The sequence below is a fragment of the Heptranchias perlo genome, chromosome 4 (genome assembly GCF_035084215.1).
Source record: "Heptranchias perlo isolate sHepPer1 chromosome 4, sHepPer1.hap1, whole genome shotgun sequence".
In the NCBI taxonomy this organism is placed as follows: Eukaryota; Metazoa; Chordata; class Chondrichthyes; order Hexanchiformes; family Hexanchidae; genus Heptranchias; species Heptranchias perlo.
Genome location: NC_090328.1, coordinates 77,524,693 through 77,542,713, shown reverse-complemented (window position 1 = coordinate 77,542,713; position 18,021 = coordinate 77,524,693). Strand labels below are relative to the sequence as shown.

The 18,021-nt window shown below is 43.2% G+C and overlaps 1 protein-coding gene across 1 annotated transcript in view; it reads right to left on the bottom strand.

The window, feature by feature from the left end:
- Positions 1 to 6,497: 6,497 nt before the first annotated feature.
- Positions 6,498 to 18,021, bottom strand: part of dapk1 (death-associated protein kinase 1) — a 176,104-nt gene continuing 164,580 nt past the window's right edge. The window contains exon 26 of the mRNA XM_067983180.1: positions 6,498 to 8,707. Coding sequence (XP_067839281.1) covers positions 7,469 to 8,707 — 1,239 coding nt within the window. The 3' untranslated portion in view covers positions 6,498 to 7,468. The remainder of the gene's footprint in view (positions 8,708 to 18,021) is intronic.

Here is an 18,021-nt window from a genome sequence, read left to right as displayed (position 1 = left end):
TAAAGGGTAAGACGGTACATGAGCAGTGGTGTTCATTTAGGGAGTTATTTTACAACTTTCAAAATAAATATATTCCACTGAGGAAAAAAGGGTGTAAAAGAAATGACAGCCACCCGTGGCTAAGTAAAGAAATCAAGGATAGTATCCGACTAAAAACAAGGACATATAAGGTAGCCAAACTTAGTGGGAGGATAGAAGATTGGGAATTCTTCAAAAGACAGCAAAAAGTAACTAAAGGATTGATTAAGAAAGGGAAGTTAGATTATGAAAAGAAATTAGCAAAAAATATAAAAACAGATAGCAAGAGTTTCTATAGTTATATAAAAAGAAAAAGGGTGGCTAAGGCAAACATAGGTCCCTTAGAGGATGAGACCGGGAAATTAATGGTGGGAAACATGGAGATGGCAAAAATGCTGAACAAATATTTTGTTTCAGTCTTTACAGTAGAGGACACTAAGAATATCCCAACACTGGACAAACAGGGGACTCTCGGGGGGGAGGAGCTAAATACGATTAAAATCACTCAAGAGATGGTACTCAGTAAAATAATGGGACTCAAGGCGGATAAATCCCCTGGACCTGATGGCTTCCATCCTAGGGTCTTGAGGGAAGTGGCAGTAGGGATTGTGGATGCTTTGGTGATAGTTTTCCAAAATTCCCTGGACTCAGGAGAGGTCCCGGCAGATTGGAAAACTGCTAATGTAACACCGTTATTTAAAAAGGGTAGTAGGCAGAAGGCTGGAAATTATAGGCCAGTTAGCTTAACATCTGTGGTGGGTAAAATTTTGGAGTCTATTATTAAGGAGACAGTAACGGAACATTTAGATAAGCATAATTTAATAGGACAAAGTCAGCATGGCTTTATGAAGGGGAAGTCATGTCTGACAAATTTGCTTGAGTTCTTCGAGGATATAACGTATAGGGTGGATAAAGGGGAACCAGTGGACGTAGTGTATTTAGACTTCCAGAAGGCATTCGACAAGGTGCCACATAAAAGATTATTACTTAAGATAAAAAATCACGGGATTGGGGGTAATATTCTGGCATGGGTGGAGGATTGGTTATCAAACAGGAAGCAGAGAGTTGGGATAAATGGTTCATTTTCGGACTGGCAACCAGTAACCAGTGGTGTTCCACAGGGGTCGGTGCTGGGTCCCCAACTCTTTACAATCTATATTAACGATTTGGAGGAGGGGACCGAGTGCAACATATCCAAATTTGCAGATGATACAAAGATGGGAGGGAAAGTAGAGAGTGAGGAGGACATAAAAAACCTGCAAGGGGATATAGACAGGCTGGGTGAGTGGGCGGAGATTTGGCAGATGCAATATAATATTGGAAAATGTGAGGTTATGCACTTTGGCAGGAAAAATCAGAGAGCAAGTTATTTTCTTAATGGCGAGAGACTGGAAAGTAGTACAGTACAAAGGGATCTGGGGGTCCTAGTGCAAGAAAATCAAAAAGTTGGTATGCAGGTGCAGCAGGTGATCAAGAAAGCCAACGGAATGTTGGCTTTTATTGCTAGGGGGATAGAATATAAAAACAGGGAGGTATTGCTGCAGTTATATAAGGTATTGGTGAGACCGCACCTGGAATACTGCATACAGTTTTGGTCTCCATACTTAAGAAAAGACATACTTGCTCTCGAGGCAGTACAAAGAAGGTTCACTCGGTTAATCCCGGGGATGAGGGGGCGGATATATGAGGAGAGGTTGAGTAGATTGGGACTCTACTCATTGGAGTTCAGAAGAATGAGAGGCGATCTTATTGAAACATATAAGATTGTGAAGGGTCTTGATCGGGTGGATGCAGTAAGGATGTTCCCAAAGATGGGTGAAACTAGAACTAGGGGGCATAATCTTAGAATAAGGGGCTGCTCTTTCAAAACTGAGATGAGGAGAAACTTCTTCACTCAGAGGGTGGTAGGTCTGTGGAATTTGCTGCCCCAGGAAGCTGTGGAAGCTACATCATTAGATAAATTTAAAACAGAAATAGACAGTTTCCTAGAAGTAAAGGGAATTAGGGGTTATGGGGAGCGGGCAGGAAATTGGACATGAAGCTGAGTTCGGATCGGTCAATGCCCTGTGGGTGGCGGAGAGGGCCCAGGGGCTATGTGGCCGGGTCCTGCTCCGACTTCTTGTGTTCTTTAGATTTGTGGTTGGGATCAGATCAGCCATGATCTTATTGAATGGCGGAGCAGGCTCGAGGGGCCGATTGGCCTACTCCTGCTCCAATTTCTTATGTTCTTATAGCTGAGCCAAACAGACCAAGAAAGTGTCAGGTTCTTTTGCAGGCTGAGCTGATCTCAGCTGGGAATAGTATAGGAGTCGGAACTTGCATCAGTGGCTGGGGCTACCCAGTGACCATTGCTAGAAGTGTGCGTGGGCATGCGGCGTGGTGTGGGGGGGGCGGCAGCGGGCGCGCGCCGTCCGCGTTTGGGGGGGGGGGTGGGGGGAGGGGGAGATGGTGTGGTGTGGTGTCTGTGTGCGGGAATGCGTGTGCTTGAATGCATATAAACACTGGGATGCTCCCCAAGTTGAAATAGTATGCTGTTGCTCATACTTAATGCTTGTACATGAATAGTAGCCCCTTGGTAAGGTACTGGAGGGCAACCGGCAGTCAATGCCTCCACTAGGAGAGGGAGGGGAGAAAATCTACAGAAAAATATTCTGTTTTAATTGCTTAAGTTTACTCAAGCCATTGTCACCAATTAGTGGAAAAGAATACTGCATGCATGAGATAAACTTCTAATGATGCAAACGGTAGACCTGAACAGGGGAAAAAAGGGAGTCTTGCAATTGTGAATTCCTTCCGTTGGAGTTTTGTAGGGAGCAGGCACACTGAAGTATTAACAACAATGGTATCTTGTATACAGTTTATTACAGGATGTTCCTTTTACAGTAATCCTGTTAAGTTTTAGATGGAGTGTCAATACTTAGTACATCATTTGAAAGTGAAAATTGAGCTAGCTGATTGAAATTTTAAGAATGATGGATAGATTTTTGTTAGGTAAGGGTATTGGGGATATGGAATATGGAGCAAAAGCAGGTAAATGTTCTAATTTCCTACTTTACAATAGTAACTACACTTCAAAAGTACTTCATTGACTGTAAAGCGCTTTGGGACGTCTCGAGGTTGTGAAAGGCACTATATAAATGCAAGTTTTTTCCTTCTTAAACGGAGTTGAGGTACAGGTCAACCATGATCTAATTGAATGGCGGAAGAGGCTCGAGGGGCTGAATGGCCTGCTCCTATTCCTATCTTCCTCTGGTGCTCTCATCCAAAGTGCAGATTGATTATTGTGCTATTGAAGAATGTGTTCCGTAACATAAAAATAACTTGGGGGGGTGAGGGGTGGGAAGGGGGAACCAATTTAAATTGGGTATTGCTTGCTGGGAGCAGCTCGTCTAGGTGGAATACACATTTGTACCAGGACTGTATCAATGTCCCCAGTTATTTAATAAGTGTGACTGTGTTCCTTTTTGTCTCTGATGTCCAATTACATTTGAGGAAATATGTACGGCTGGGGGCAGATGTGCAGAAAGGAAGTTCTTTCACCTTATTATTCGACGAGATAAAATTCACGGCTCACCTTGGTAAGAATTAATTAGCATTGAGCACCAGGCTGTTATATTCCCATATTTATAGTCTATTTCATTTGCTACTGTACCAGGTCTTCGAAGGACCATTAGCCGTGATGCCTGTCTCAACAGGGAGTCCTATTTACCAGCTCCACAGCTGTGCTTTGTCCTGAAATTGTGTGAATCGTTCATGCGGTTTCTTACACAGCACATTACATCAGAATTGTACTTTATAATTTTGGCTGTGATGCTTGCCACAGCAGAATAAACTGCTTACACTCACTGAGCTCACACATGAAGACTGCTCACCTGGATAACACACTGGAACATTGCTGCCTGTGGAACGAGAGTTAGTCTCTTCAGGACAAGAGGAAGAAAATTTAACACACACACTTTTAAGGTAGTACATCTTCAAATGACTGATAACTTCAACCTCCATGATCCCAACTAGGGTAAATATATAGAAATCCATTCAGGATTGAACCTATTGCATTGATAAACATACACACATATTCTAGAGGAGGAATCATTAGGTTGTGGGGGGAAGGAAGACAAGAGTGGTGAGAGGAAACACGGATCCAAAATTTCCAACACAGGCTCAATTATACGGTGATAGAGCTGGTGCAGGCACAAGTGCTGCCTTGGCATGCTTGTCTGCCAAGCCACCGGGGTAAGTTTTTCATTCATGTTAGGTGTGTCAACTAGGATCTGTAGGGCTGAAGTGGAGAGGGAGGCCACATCTAGAGTAAGAAGGGAGCAGAGTCCATCTGTATTACTTGGGCCAAGACTACAAGGGATGGAGGACAACAGGTGTGTAAGGGAGGGAGTAAGGGCAGGGCTAGAGCACAATTGGGAGCAAGAGAGGGGCCTGGGCATCTATAATTAAACCTTGTAGAGGCCAGATGTCTCCACATGTGTAAATGTAATTGTAAGTTTGTACAAGTAACCTCTCTGTTATCTTATTCCTATGAGCATTATACAAATCCATTCAATGCAGAATTCACAACATTTGTGTCTGAGTATAGGTGTGAAGTGTCATGTCTGCTGTATTTTGCTGATATTTATTTGCTGCATGTGATTGCCCAAAAAAATTCTGCCCACTCAAGAAAGGGGCTTAGCTGTGTTTATTTCAGATTTCCACTATTTGCAGTTTCTCTGTAGCTATTTTTAATGGCCTTTTGTTCTTTTAGTGTCTTTTTATTGCCTTCTTAATCATGATTGTACCTCTTCCACCAGTTTCCCATCTTCCAGCTTTTTAATAGAACCAGGGCTTTGGGGGTTTCAGTCTATTATCTCTCTTCCTCCTAGTATCATACAGCACAGGAGGCCGCCATTCTGCCCATCGTGTCTGTGCAGGCTCTTTGAAAGAGCTGTCCAATTAGTACCACGCCCCTGCTCTTTCCCTATAGCCTTGACATCCTTCCCAAGGTTTGGTGCCCGCAATTGAACACAATACTCCAGCTGTGGCCTAACCAGTATTTTCTAAACGTTTAGCATAACTTCCTTGCTTTTGTACTCTATGTCTCTAGTAATTAAGCCAAGGATCCCATTTGCTTTTTTTTTAAAACAGCTCTCTCAACCTGTCCTGCCACCGTCAAAGATTTGTGCCCATATACCCCCCAGGTCTCTCGGTTCCTGCACTCCCTTTAAAATTGTACCATTTAGTTTATATTGCCTCTTCTCATTCTTCCTTCCAAAGTGCAGCACTTCACACTTCTCTGCATTAAATTTCATCTGCGATGTGTCTGCCCATTTCACCAGTCTGTCTATGTCCTCCTGAAGTCTGTTACTATCCTCCACATTGTTTACTACCCTCCCCTTTTTTTGTTCACTTTCATTACATAGCTCACATATACTCCAGTTCCAATGATGAATCCACACCAGTTAATCCACTTTAATCTGTTGCTTTCTCAATGAACCTACTGTATATTTCCAACATTATCCTGTTTTTAATTTTAAAAGTTCATAGGTAATTATGTGTAGATATGTAGGTCTAGAAGATGGCTGACGCAAACTGGGAGCAGGAAACGAGCCCTGCACTGGAATGGGTAGGCCCAAGGCTCACCCGACATTAGGCCTTGGGCCTCATTTACCTGAGACTGGCGAGCTGCAGATGTCTGCTGGGCACCCCTAGGCAGCTCGCCAGCAAAGAAGATTTCAATTTCGAGCTGCTGCTTTGCCAGCAGCGGCCCTCAGCGTAGATCCTGGGAGAGGGGTGGAAGTGGCGACTGGGAGAGGGGGTGAATCGGGAGGGAAGCCACCAGTAGAGATGGTGGGGAGAAGAGACCGAGAGAGGGGATGATCGGGAGTAGTGGGGGGGGGGGGAAGGAGAGACACAATTGGCAATAGGCAGCAATCGGGAGGGAGGAAGCAATCAGGAGGGTGGGAGATGGCTAAGTGGGGGCTGGTAATGGTCTGCGGCACTGTATTGGAGCCGGGAGCAGCATTCCTGCTGCTCCTGGCTCCACATTCAGGTAAGTATCTTTACAAAACATACCTTTTTGGTAGCGGCCTCCAAGGGTCCGTTTAAGGACTGCTGGTTAGGCCGCATATAGACCATATTTTCCTGAACGTCCCAGTTGCCCTAAGGCAGCCCAATTTTGAATAGGAGGCCTCAAAATAGGTGTTGGATCCTCTGCAAATACAAATAGGGGGCCTGATGCCTGTTGCAGGTGCGAGCCCATGCGCCTCTTTTGCTGCCTTCAACTATATGGCGGGCGGTGCACTTCCGGCGTGTAATGAACATGTGGTCCTTGCCCGCCTGCCATATTGGATGCTTAGGCGCCCATTTTGTGCCTGAAAAACGGGCGCAATGCCATTGAATTTCTAGGCTATAGATTTCCTTTGGCATTAAAAGAGACATAACTTTCAAAATGCAAAATTAATTGGGTTTTTAAAAACTCCATATTTCATAGGTAAATTGTTTATTAAAAATACTTCAGGTTATAACACTACACTAAAAAGCTAGTAAGTATGCAACTGTATAGATATCTTGTGACATTAAGATTACATGCTCCCCATAACAGCAAATATAAATAGATCAAAAAATGGAAAGATTTCCCACCATTAAATTTCACTGTACATCACTATTTTATTGTCAATGAACATGAAACTATCACATAACCTTGTTCCCTTTTAAATTGTGGAAAAACCACAATATGAATAGAAGTTGACCAAAATTGAAAAATTCTGCTTATACAAAAAGAAAGTACAAATGCCGTACATGGTAAATGATATGCATGCTCCTCAGAGAAGAGTAATGGGGAGGTAGAAGATTCCTATCTAAAAGTTTCAACAAATATTGGTCTACTTACATTAGGAAACTCTTTCCTGAAAAAGGCACTCGCATTTGATTGTTGACATTACATAACAAATTTAATATTGTCAATAGCAAACAAACATTCGCCTTTTCCCCACCTTTATAGAAAATAAAAAGGAGTACATGAGTGAGATGATGAAAAACTTGTTACAAAAATTCACATTCCTGCAGTTTCTTCTGAACTTACTTCCACAAATGACACTGCATACAGAGATGAACATATTCCTTGCAAGCTTGCACATGGTAATTTTGTAAAGTATATCTGCATAAGTGACAAATCCGTTTCAATTCTAGGATCACGGCTATCCGCTTTTTTGTTAAAAACTGTACTGTCCTTTAGAGAATGTAATGGAGTAGATAACCCATTTAAACAGTAAGTATCAAGGAATTGCAGTTTATTGTGTGGAAGTAAAAAAGTTCAGTGTATAACAGTAAATTTCACTATTGCCTCCTTGTCAAAGGAAGCAGGTTACACAATTATTTTGAACACTATCTGTACATAATGAATACATTTTATAAAGTGAGGATTCAGTTAAAATTGCACCTCTCACCAGCTTTGCAGTACTTTTTATCTTGAAACTACTGAGCTGATTGAATTATAAGATGTTCCTCCATTGCAACTGGATATGTAGGTTTCATGTCCATTGGTATCGAAGTTAACTTTGAAAATGGCTGAGGCCTTTAAAAGAAAGTCTGCAGCATCCCGACGGCCCAATCCTCTTAGTTTTGACATTAAAAGCCCCACAGAATTCTCTGGTGAAGCTGCCCACTCAGTCAGTACAGCACCAGTTGGACTTGTAGGAAGTTTTCCATCTTTTGAAGTTCCATTCTGAGTATTGAGTTTTGCAACTAGATCAACAAGTCCTAAGTTTGTAGCCAAAAGGCACCAGTCTTTACCCATGGGATCTGGGGGGTCCAGTAGGCGGCCAAGTTTCCGTCTTGCAAGAAGATTCAGTTCTGATACAGGGATATCCATTCCTAGGTTTCCTTGGGAATAGACATCAAGGCAACCAAAGCACAGAATGCTGCTAAAACTCTCCCTATAGCCACCCATGGTATTGGTGAGTGAAGTCTCTTTTTGAGCTTGAGCTCTGAAGAAGTCTCTCGGCTGGTAAACCATAACAGGTTCACTATGCTCCCTAAGCTGCTGGGGGCTCAAGTAATGCTTGACAGTCAGGAGTCCAGGCAAAGTAGTTGCCATCAGATTATCAATGACGCTACAAATGGAATCCAGAAACATATAACACCTTATTTTTTCGGTTTCTGGTCCTCTCACTTGTACCTCCACACCTTGTCCGTGGTTGACCAGCAACACCAAGACTTCAGTCCCTTTGTTGGATATTTTTGATCCATTGGTCCATAGCCTTACATCTAGCTCTCCTTCAGAGTTCTGCTGATGTATCCATCTACAGAGGTTCACCTGCACTTTGTGGAAAATACCACAAGGATATGGGGTATGATGTTCAACAGGCACAAAGCGGACCCCTCCATAAACCAACATTTCATCCTCTTCATCAGTCCAGGATCTGTGTAGACTATCTACTTTAATTAAAGCAGGAATATCTACCATTGATCCACTGGTTAAGTCCCGAACACAGATGTCCATTGCATCTAGAATTTGCAACAGCTCCTCTACATCCTTCTCCGATACCAGGCGCAGGATGTCATCTATTGTGTACCGGCCTCTGTAGTGGTGCAAAGCCTTTTGATTTTCATTGGACAGAAGTCTTCCCAATACATTGGTGCACAGCCACCGAGGATCCAGAAGCACCACATCTTGGATAGTTTCACTTTGTAAAATATTAATCTGTGAGGCAAAGGAGATTGAAGGGAGGACATTAGTGGATTTGAAGTAATTAAACTTAGTTTGAATAAAGTAGTAATCTTAATTATTTGGGCCTCACACTCATTTCTAATTCAAATCTGTTACCAAAGAGCAAACATGTAGCTCAACCAAATCAACCTACTGGAGAAGTGCACAATATAAAATGTATTGCACAAGATGGCTTTATCTGAGTCACTATGAACATTCAACATAACTATCAACTTTGCTTACACAATAATGACTACACTTCAAAAGTAATTAGTTGGCTACAAATTATTTTGGGATGTCCTGATGATGTGAAAGGCATTTTACATTTTCTAAACTTTCTCAAGTATACCACTTGCAATTACTCCCCCAGCGATCCAATTGGTAAAGACAGCATATAACAGCCATAAAGACCAGAAGACTGCAGGTTCCATTACTGATTCATGTTGATTAAACCAGGATACCACAATTGTCCTCAGCACCCCTGGGCTAGATAGGAAGGAGAAAGTTAGTCAGAATTCCTGCTGGAAAATTACACATTTGTGGACAGTAAGGAAAGAATCAGGCTTGGATGGGATAAGCCCCATAGCTCAAAAGGCTACCAACTTTCCCTATCTAGGCTTACACATGAAGAATATCCGATTTAAGATAGTGAAGGGTGCCTGTAGAACATTCTCTAGCAGGAGTCATCATGCTTTGGAGGGAGGGAGAAAAGAAGAGAAAAAGTGAAGCAAAAGTTGAACTCAATTTATTCTTTAAACAAATGAGTTGTACCTACTTATACATACAGAAAGTTTGCCATTTCTTTGATGCATGGCCTTGTTCAGAATGGAGTGCAGGAGAAACATCCAATGACAAAGATTTTGAATCACATTTAAACAGCAAGAACTCATTTCACAAGATCAGAGAACTTATAATACGCGGATTACCAACTGAGGTGCATTGGAGGCGGGCAGCCAACATTATCTGGGCACGCCAACGCCTGCTGTATATCCACTGCATACACATAACGTGGTGGGCAAGCATTGGGGTGCCGAGGGGCTGCACATCAAGTGCACAAGCCCCATTAAGGCTACAAAATAATTGAGCGCATGGTCTCTGCGTTCTATGGAGCTCTGCAGTCGCCGATTGCCAATTTAACATGGGCCATCCCCTTTTGGGTCCTATTTTTCTTAAAGTGGATTCAGTTTGGTAATTGTAGGAAAGGGCTGTAGTTTGACTCAATGGGGTAGATCTTGATTGTGCAATCGTGTAAAACGGGTGATAGTGAGTCAGCAGCCTGTTTTACATCTCTCCCAATTTTTATTTTCATTGAAGTCAATAGCCTGGATAGAGGTGATAGAAAGAATAAACATTATCTCACCTGCGCACCGAACCAGAGAGCAGGTGAGAAATAAATTTGCTGGTCCCTGGAAGGTTGCCAAGATAAGTGCTCTCACATTTTGCTTCTATTTACAATGTTGTCTGCAAATTTAATTTTCTTTCCCAAAACCTCTGTGTGCATGTGTCATACTGGATTGATAGGCCTTTGCATGCGCAAATATTTTTCAATCCAGTGCTTGAAAATCTGAGTTTTCAAATGTTGAATTTGCCTTCCTGCAATCCCCAAAACTGACACATCTGTTCCAAACATTATTGGGTCGTTACCCTACTTGGAGCCTAACACCATAATAATCTCCATAGCTTCAGTCAGTGGCAAGCTGTTGTCTGAGTATCTTGTGATGCACCTGACAACCCAGAACAGCTGCAATTCATCAAAGAGAAACTGTAGTTCCCAGTACTTGTGGTTTATGTTTTAGCTTGAACTTGCAAACTACAACATTCAATTTAATTTTGTTCCATTTAACAGCATGCAACAGGAAGAGAGATATACAACCAAGGACTTTTGTTACAAAACTGCATTGCAAAAGAGGGACTTGTTTTTGCATTACATTATTAGGTTATGTGTGCAAATCACAAAATGCATAGAAGAATTTGATTAAAGGGCAGGAATCTCATTGAGAGATTCAGATAATAAGCTGCACAAATTAAATTCAGGTGGTTTGTGACAAAATCATTTGAACTCCCCAAATTAGATTTATTTTTGTGAACACCCTACTGTGTAGATTTTCTTTGAGCTCACAGGTGTTGAGTAATCAAGAGGCAGGATGCTCGATACACTCGACATGAGGGAGAAAAAAAGTGTTGACTGATGTATTTCACTTCAAGTTTAGGAGGCAATCTGCAGCTAGCTCAGCAACTAGAATTGACTACAACAACTTCATAACTAAATACATACATAGAGACAGAGACCATTGCATTTTATGAAAGGGAAGAACTAGCATTTATATAGCACCTTTCATGACCTCAGGACGTCCCAAAGAGCTTTATAGCCACTGAAGTACTTTTGAAGTGTAGTCACTGTTGTAATGTAGGTAAACACAGCAGCCAATTTGCACACAGCAAGGTCCCACACACACATTTTTGTTAGTGTTGGTTGGGGGATAAATGTTGACCACGACATCAGGAGAAATTCCCCGCTCTTCTTTGAAAAGTTACATCCACTTGAGGGTAGATGGGACCCTCAGTTTAACGTCTCATCTGAAAGTCAGCACCTCAGACCATCTCAGTACTGCACTGAAGTGAAAGCCTAGATTATGTGCTTAAGTCTCTGGAGTGGAGCCTGAACCCACGACCTTCTGATTCTGAGGAGAGAGTTCTACCCCTTAGATAAAGCCAACACCTTGGCTTGGTGGTAGCATCGTTGCTTCTGGAGTCAGAAGTATGACAATGGGATTATCTCAACGATTTAAATTAACCCCTTTTCTTCAGAATTCTACATTATAAAAGAAGGGAGTTTATAGAGAGATTCATACTGATAAATGTGGCTTGGCTTACTTCTTCACTGAGCTACTGATTGATTGGAAAGAATCGTACCATGTATTCTCTGTTTTAAATTGTGAATTGTTTACACTAAATCCCTGCAATTATTTTCTCTCCTCTCCTGAGCTGTCACAGGTGACAGTTGCCTTCCAGTACCTTGTCTAAATAACTATATACATGCATGCCTGGAGAATAACATTTGATAGATTACTCAACTATGGGGACATAACAGCCAAATTCTATCCTGTCTTCACTGGTTCAGGGTTGTAAAGGGAGGGGTTAGAGCAGATTACTTTTGACAGTGTGCCGCAGTGTGCTAGAGTATTACAGATCTGTCGGGCTCAAGATATTGGACCACTGGCTCTACTACAGAGACCAATCGTCTGAGCCCAGGACATTGCTGCAGGAGTTCCTCAGGGCAGTGTCCTAGGCCCAACCATCTTCAGCTGCTTCATCAATGACCTTCCCTCCATCATAAGGTCAGAAATGGGGATGTTCGCCGATGATTGCACAGTGTTCAGTTCCATTCGCAACACCTCAAATAATGAAGCAGTCCGAGCCCGCATGCAGCAAGACCTGGACAACATCCAGGCTTGGGCTGATAAGTGGCAAGTAACATTCGCGCCAGACAAGTGCCAGGCAATGACCATCTCCACCGAGAGAGAGTCTAATCACCTCCCCTTGACATTCAACGGCATTACCATCACCGAATCCCCCACCATCAACATCCTGTGGGTCACCAATGACCAAAAACTTAACTGGACCAGCCACATAAATACTGTGGCTACAAGAGCAGGTCAGAGGCTGGGTATTCTGTGGCGAGTGACTCACCTCCTGACTCCCCAAAGCCTTTCCACCATCTACAAGGCACAAGTCAGGAGTGTGATGAAATACTCTCCACTTGCTTGGATGAGTGCAGCTCCAACAACACTAGAAGCTCGACACCATCCACGACAAAGCAGCCCGCTTGATTGGCACCCCATCCACCACCCTAAACATTCACTGCCTTCACAACCGGCGCACTGTGGCTGCAGTGTGCACCATCCACAGGGATGCACTGCAGCAACTCGCCAAGGCTTCTTCGACAGCACCTCCCAAACCCGCGACCTCTATCACCTAGAAGGACAAGGGCAGCAGGCACATGGGAACAACACCACCTGCACGTTCCCCTCCAATTCACACACCATCCTGACTTGGAAATATATCGCCGTTCCTTCATTGTCGCTGGATCAAAATCCTGGAATTCCCTTCCGAACAGGACTGTGGGATAACCTTCACCACACGGACTGCAGCGGTTCAAGGCGGCGGCTCACCACCACCTTCTCAAGGGCAATTAGGGATGGGCAATAAATGCTGGCCTCTCCAGCGTCGCCCACATCCCATGAATGAATAAAAAAAAACTAGAGGACTGACGAAAGTCTCCTAAAACTAGGCTCAGCATCTTAGAGTCAACATGACTCCAAGAAGATTTTGCACTGCTCCTCTTAAAAAAAAAAAGGTAGTCCCTTGTTGGTCATTAAGCAATAAGCAAGTGAGGGTTTTAGCCCTCACTACGTAAACAGGAATTCCCAAGCAGCATGATGAGCAGCACAATTCACCACATAATGTGCCATTAAACAGTGCTTCTACCAATTGGAGGTGTACAGCTTCAGCAGCAACTGTTTGCCTCTCTACTACCCATCAAAGTTGGATGTAAGAGTGTAAGTTCATGTACCCCGTATCTAGTTAATGTCATCCAGCAACTGTTGTCCCAAGTCTGAGTTTTTCCATCAGCTATTTGATAAATATCTGTCTTCAGCATGATAGAAGGACATACGTAGAGTAACTTAACATGTTCCAACCACCTTGACATTTTAGATGTCCAATGCCATCTACTAGGCTTACCTATCACTATCTGATTAATCCAGTCCTTCACGTAAAAGGCTTTGGCAATGAAAGATTGGCATCAGGCAGACTCCCTCTCCAGGGTGCTGAGTAACAAGTTGGTGTAGACTGGAACCAACTCATTTTTAGCCACATTCCACCTCACAGCTTGGTCCTGGATTTCATACATGGGCCTAAGGAAGCCCTTATGTTGCATGCCTAGTAGTTCCAAGACTTGGAGAACTGTTTCAACATCGACCTTTTACATGACAGGCTTTCCATGCATTGGGATTTCACTATCACTGAACAGAGACGAGAAGGCTGGAGCGTCCTTTGCCCCTTCTTTCTGTGAAGAGCTTTATACAAGCTAAAGTTGTCATTCACCAGAACCTCAGGCACACACCATCTCGATTTGGAAATATATCGCCGTTCCTTCATCGTCGCTGGGTCAAAATCTTGGAACTCCCTTCCTAACAGCACTATGGGAGAACCTTCACCACACGGACTGCAGCAGTTCAAGGCGGCGGCTCACCACCACCTTCTCAAGGGCAATTAGGGATGGGCAATAAATGCCGGCCTCGCCAGCAACGTCCATATCCCATGAACGAACAAAAAAAAATACAAAACAATTGGGACAGACTGGCCCTTGCATCTTATAATCAGTACCTTTAAGATCCCCTCTGGAACCATGCAGAACAATAATAATGGACTTTACGGCACCCAAATCCCATTGGTAACCCATTGTTCAGCACACTAGTTCCCCAGATGAATCCACCAACACATCATCTGCGAAAGGAATTGCTGCAATTCTTTCAGAAACGACAGGAACAGAACACTGCAACACTGTCCCTTCTGATGCCATTCCATACAACACTAACAAAGACATCAAATAGGATGGGCGATAGCCGACAAGCTTGGTTCACATTTCAGAAAATATTACAAATCTACATGCAGCCCTTCGGAAAGGACGTTAGATAGGAATCAATATTATCCAATGTTTTTCCTTCCCTAGCCCAGAGATGTTGAAGCCAGCTGCAGCACCGAGTCTACTGCCCTGACTGAGATCAATGAGCATCAAGCCAGCCGGTGATCTCTTGGTCATTCGTTCAATGTCCAGGGATTCCTGCTTGAAACATATAGGTGGACATTAGGTGAGCACTGGATCAGACTCAGTCATGATACTTCCCACAGGCTTGTACAGTAACACTCAAATGTTAGGCTCACCCATGAAGAACGGGCAAGATACTGCAGATGTCTGCGTTTCACTGCATGAGTCAGTGTCTTCAGAAAAGGAGGGAGGAAATTTCTTCCATCTACTGAGTTGTGACGAAATCTAGGTTTCTCCTAAAATTAATGTTTATACCACTTTTTGCAGAAAGGGTCAAAATTTCCATTTGGAATTATTATTTACCAATCCTATATAATTGCCACAGCACTGAAAAGGCCCTAATCAAAGTCACAAAATACATCCTCTGTGACTGCAGTGCACTATCCCTCCTCACCCTTTGACACTGTCAACCAAATCATCCTCTTCCAAAGCCTTTCCTCAGTTTTCCAGCTTAGTGGGACTGCCCTCGCTTGGTTCCACTCTTACCTATCGAATCATAGCCAGAGCATCCCTAGCAATGGCTTCACTTCCTGCACACATACCATTACCTCTGGAATCCCTAAGGATCTATCCTTGGCCCCTCCTCTTCCTTATCTACATGCTGCTCCTTGGCGACATCATCCGGAGACATGGGGGTCAGATTCCATATGTAGGCTGGCAGCACCCAGCTCTCCCACTGTGCTGCCACACAGTGCTGGAAGAGCTGCAATTTCGTTCACTTAAGCAATGGGAAGACGGAAGCCATTGTTTTTAGCCCCCCGTCACAAGCTACATACCTTTTCACCATACATATTAATGACTTGAATGAAAGAATAGAGTTTTATATCCAAGCTTGCAGATAATACTAAGTTAGGAGGCACAGTAAGTTGTGTGGATGGGAGCAGAAGTTACAAAGGGACACAGACAGACTAAATGAATAGTCAAAACTATGGTAGTTGGAGTTCAATGTGGGGAAATGTGAGGCCATCCACTTTGGATCTGAGAAAGACGAATCGGAATATTTTCTTAATGGTGAAAGACTAGGAGCTCTGGAGGAGAAAAGGGATTCGGGTGACCATGCCCATAAATCACTAAAAGCTATTGCACAGGTACAAAAAGTATTCAAAAAAGCTAATGGAATTTTGGCCTTTTTCTCAGGGGGTTGGAATTCAAAAGTGAGGAAGTGATGCTTCAGTCATACAGAGCCTTGGTCAGACCCCATCTGGAGTACTGCGTTCAGTTTTGGGCACTGACCCTTGGGAAAGACATATTGGTCTTGGAAGTGGTACAGTGCAGATTCGCCATCATTGGAACCAGGGCTTAAAGGGTTAAATTAAGAGGACAGGTTGCATAAACTTGCCGTGTATTCCCTTGAGTTTAGAAGGTTGAGATGTGACATTAAGAGAGGTGTTTAAAATGATTAAGGGATTCGTTGGGTAGAAACAGAGAAACTATTTCCACTGCTTCAGGAATCCAGAACAAGGGGGCATAATCTTAAAATTAGAGCTAGACTATTTAGGAGTGAAATCAGGAATCACTTTTTCGCACAAAGGGTAGTGCAAATCTGGAACTCATTCCCCCAAAAGGCTGTGGATGCTAGGACAATTGAAATTTTCAAGACTGAGATCGATCCACTGTCTCTGACTGAAGTTGACTCTTCGCAACCTCGGCATTCTATTTGACTTCGAGCTGAGCTTCCGACCCCATATCCTCTCGAAAGACGACCTACTTTCACCTCTAACATCACCCGTCTCCACCCCTGCCTCAACCCATCTGCTGCTGTAACCTTCATCCATGTCTTTGCCACCTCCAGACTCAACAGTTCCAATGCTCTCGTGGCTGACCACCCATCCTCCAACTTCAGCTTTGCTGCCAGTATCCTATCCCGTATCAAGTCCTGATCACCCAACACCCCTGTGCTCGCTATTGTATATTTATTCCCGGTCCCCCAATGCCTTAAATTTAAAATTCGCATCCTAGTGTTTAAATCCAGTCATGGCCTCGCCCTTCACTATCTCTATAACTTTCTCCAGTCCTACAACCCTCCAAGAACCCTGCATTCTTCCAAGTCTAGCCTCTTGTGCATCCCTCACTCCCTTCGCCCCACCATTGGTGGCTGTGCCTTCAGCTGTCTAGGCCCCAAGCTCTGAAATTCCCTCCCCAAACCTCTCTGCTTCGCTCTCCTCCTTTAATATCTTCCTTAAAACCCACCTTTTTGACCGAGCTTTTAGTCGCCTCCACTAATATCTTCTTCAGCTCAGTGTTAATTTTTGTCCGATTACGCCTCTGTGAAGAGCCTTGGGATATTTTTCTACGTTAAAAGCACTATATAGATGCAAGTTGTTGTTGTATTATAAATAAGCATGACTGATCAATATTTTCCAGTGTTTTGGTTAACTAAAAGAGATTTTAGACTTAAGTTTGAGAGCAGCACTTGAGATCTGCAACTTATATATATGCACTTCCCCATTTATCTTAGTTGGTGTCATCATTCCTGACCAACATCTGTTGATAAACTGTTTAAGCCCTGACGTGTTTTGTGTGCATCCACGGTTTTTATGGTTCTGCATAGGGGCCATAGCAAAATCACGATACATTTACAAAACATTTATAAATGTGTTGCTGTAAGATAAGTAAATAGTTTACCCACCCTGCTCCCGTATCCCTTCAAGTTCTTTATCACTTTGCTTTTGTGATTTACAGCAGTCACAAGTACAAAATTGATGGATTGCCAGGTACAATACTATCAACTAAGTGTTCAGTTGAGACTGAATAAAGATACAATTAATAATTAACTGCAGAATTATTGCAACAACACTCTTCCATTGAACTGGACAACATGCACCACTTATGTTGTTCTGATTCACTAAGACCACAGACTACCGATTAGTGTTAAGGCAATAATGTGTTCAGTACTCTTGACACTGCTATAATTGGACCAAGTTTTATGGAACAAAAGTGACACATTGGCCCAGATTGTCCTGCAATGGCGAGAGTGGCGACTTAAGACTGTAAATTTAGCCGTCTAGTAAGCCGATCCTGCCGTTGATAAGATTCCCCCATATTTTCTTGCATTCGTAATCAGATTATGCTGCAGCAAGGATGGCAGTGAATCGGAAGTGGTGTGGCCATTTTTTCCTGACGATTCTACGAATACATCAACTGGATGGCAATTTTAAGTTTTAAAATTGTCTTAATGCAAATCTGAAGCATGGCACTCATCCAAAATGCTGCACTCACCAGGCCGATCTCTTCTCGGTAGAATCGGTTGGCCTGCTTCCTTTTACAGCATGCCATGAATGTGGGTGTGGAGATTCCACAGGTGCGCTAAGTCTGTTCTCTCGCTGCAGACCAGTCGTTTGAGCGACTTTTTTAAAAAAATGATCAATTGGCTATAAAACACGCCACTGCCAGGTCACCAGCACCATTATTTTTACCTCTAAGTGGCAGCGATGTGAGAAATAGTGGGAATCCAGCAAAATCACGATTGCTTATTTGG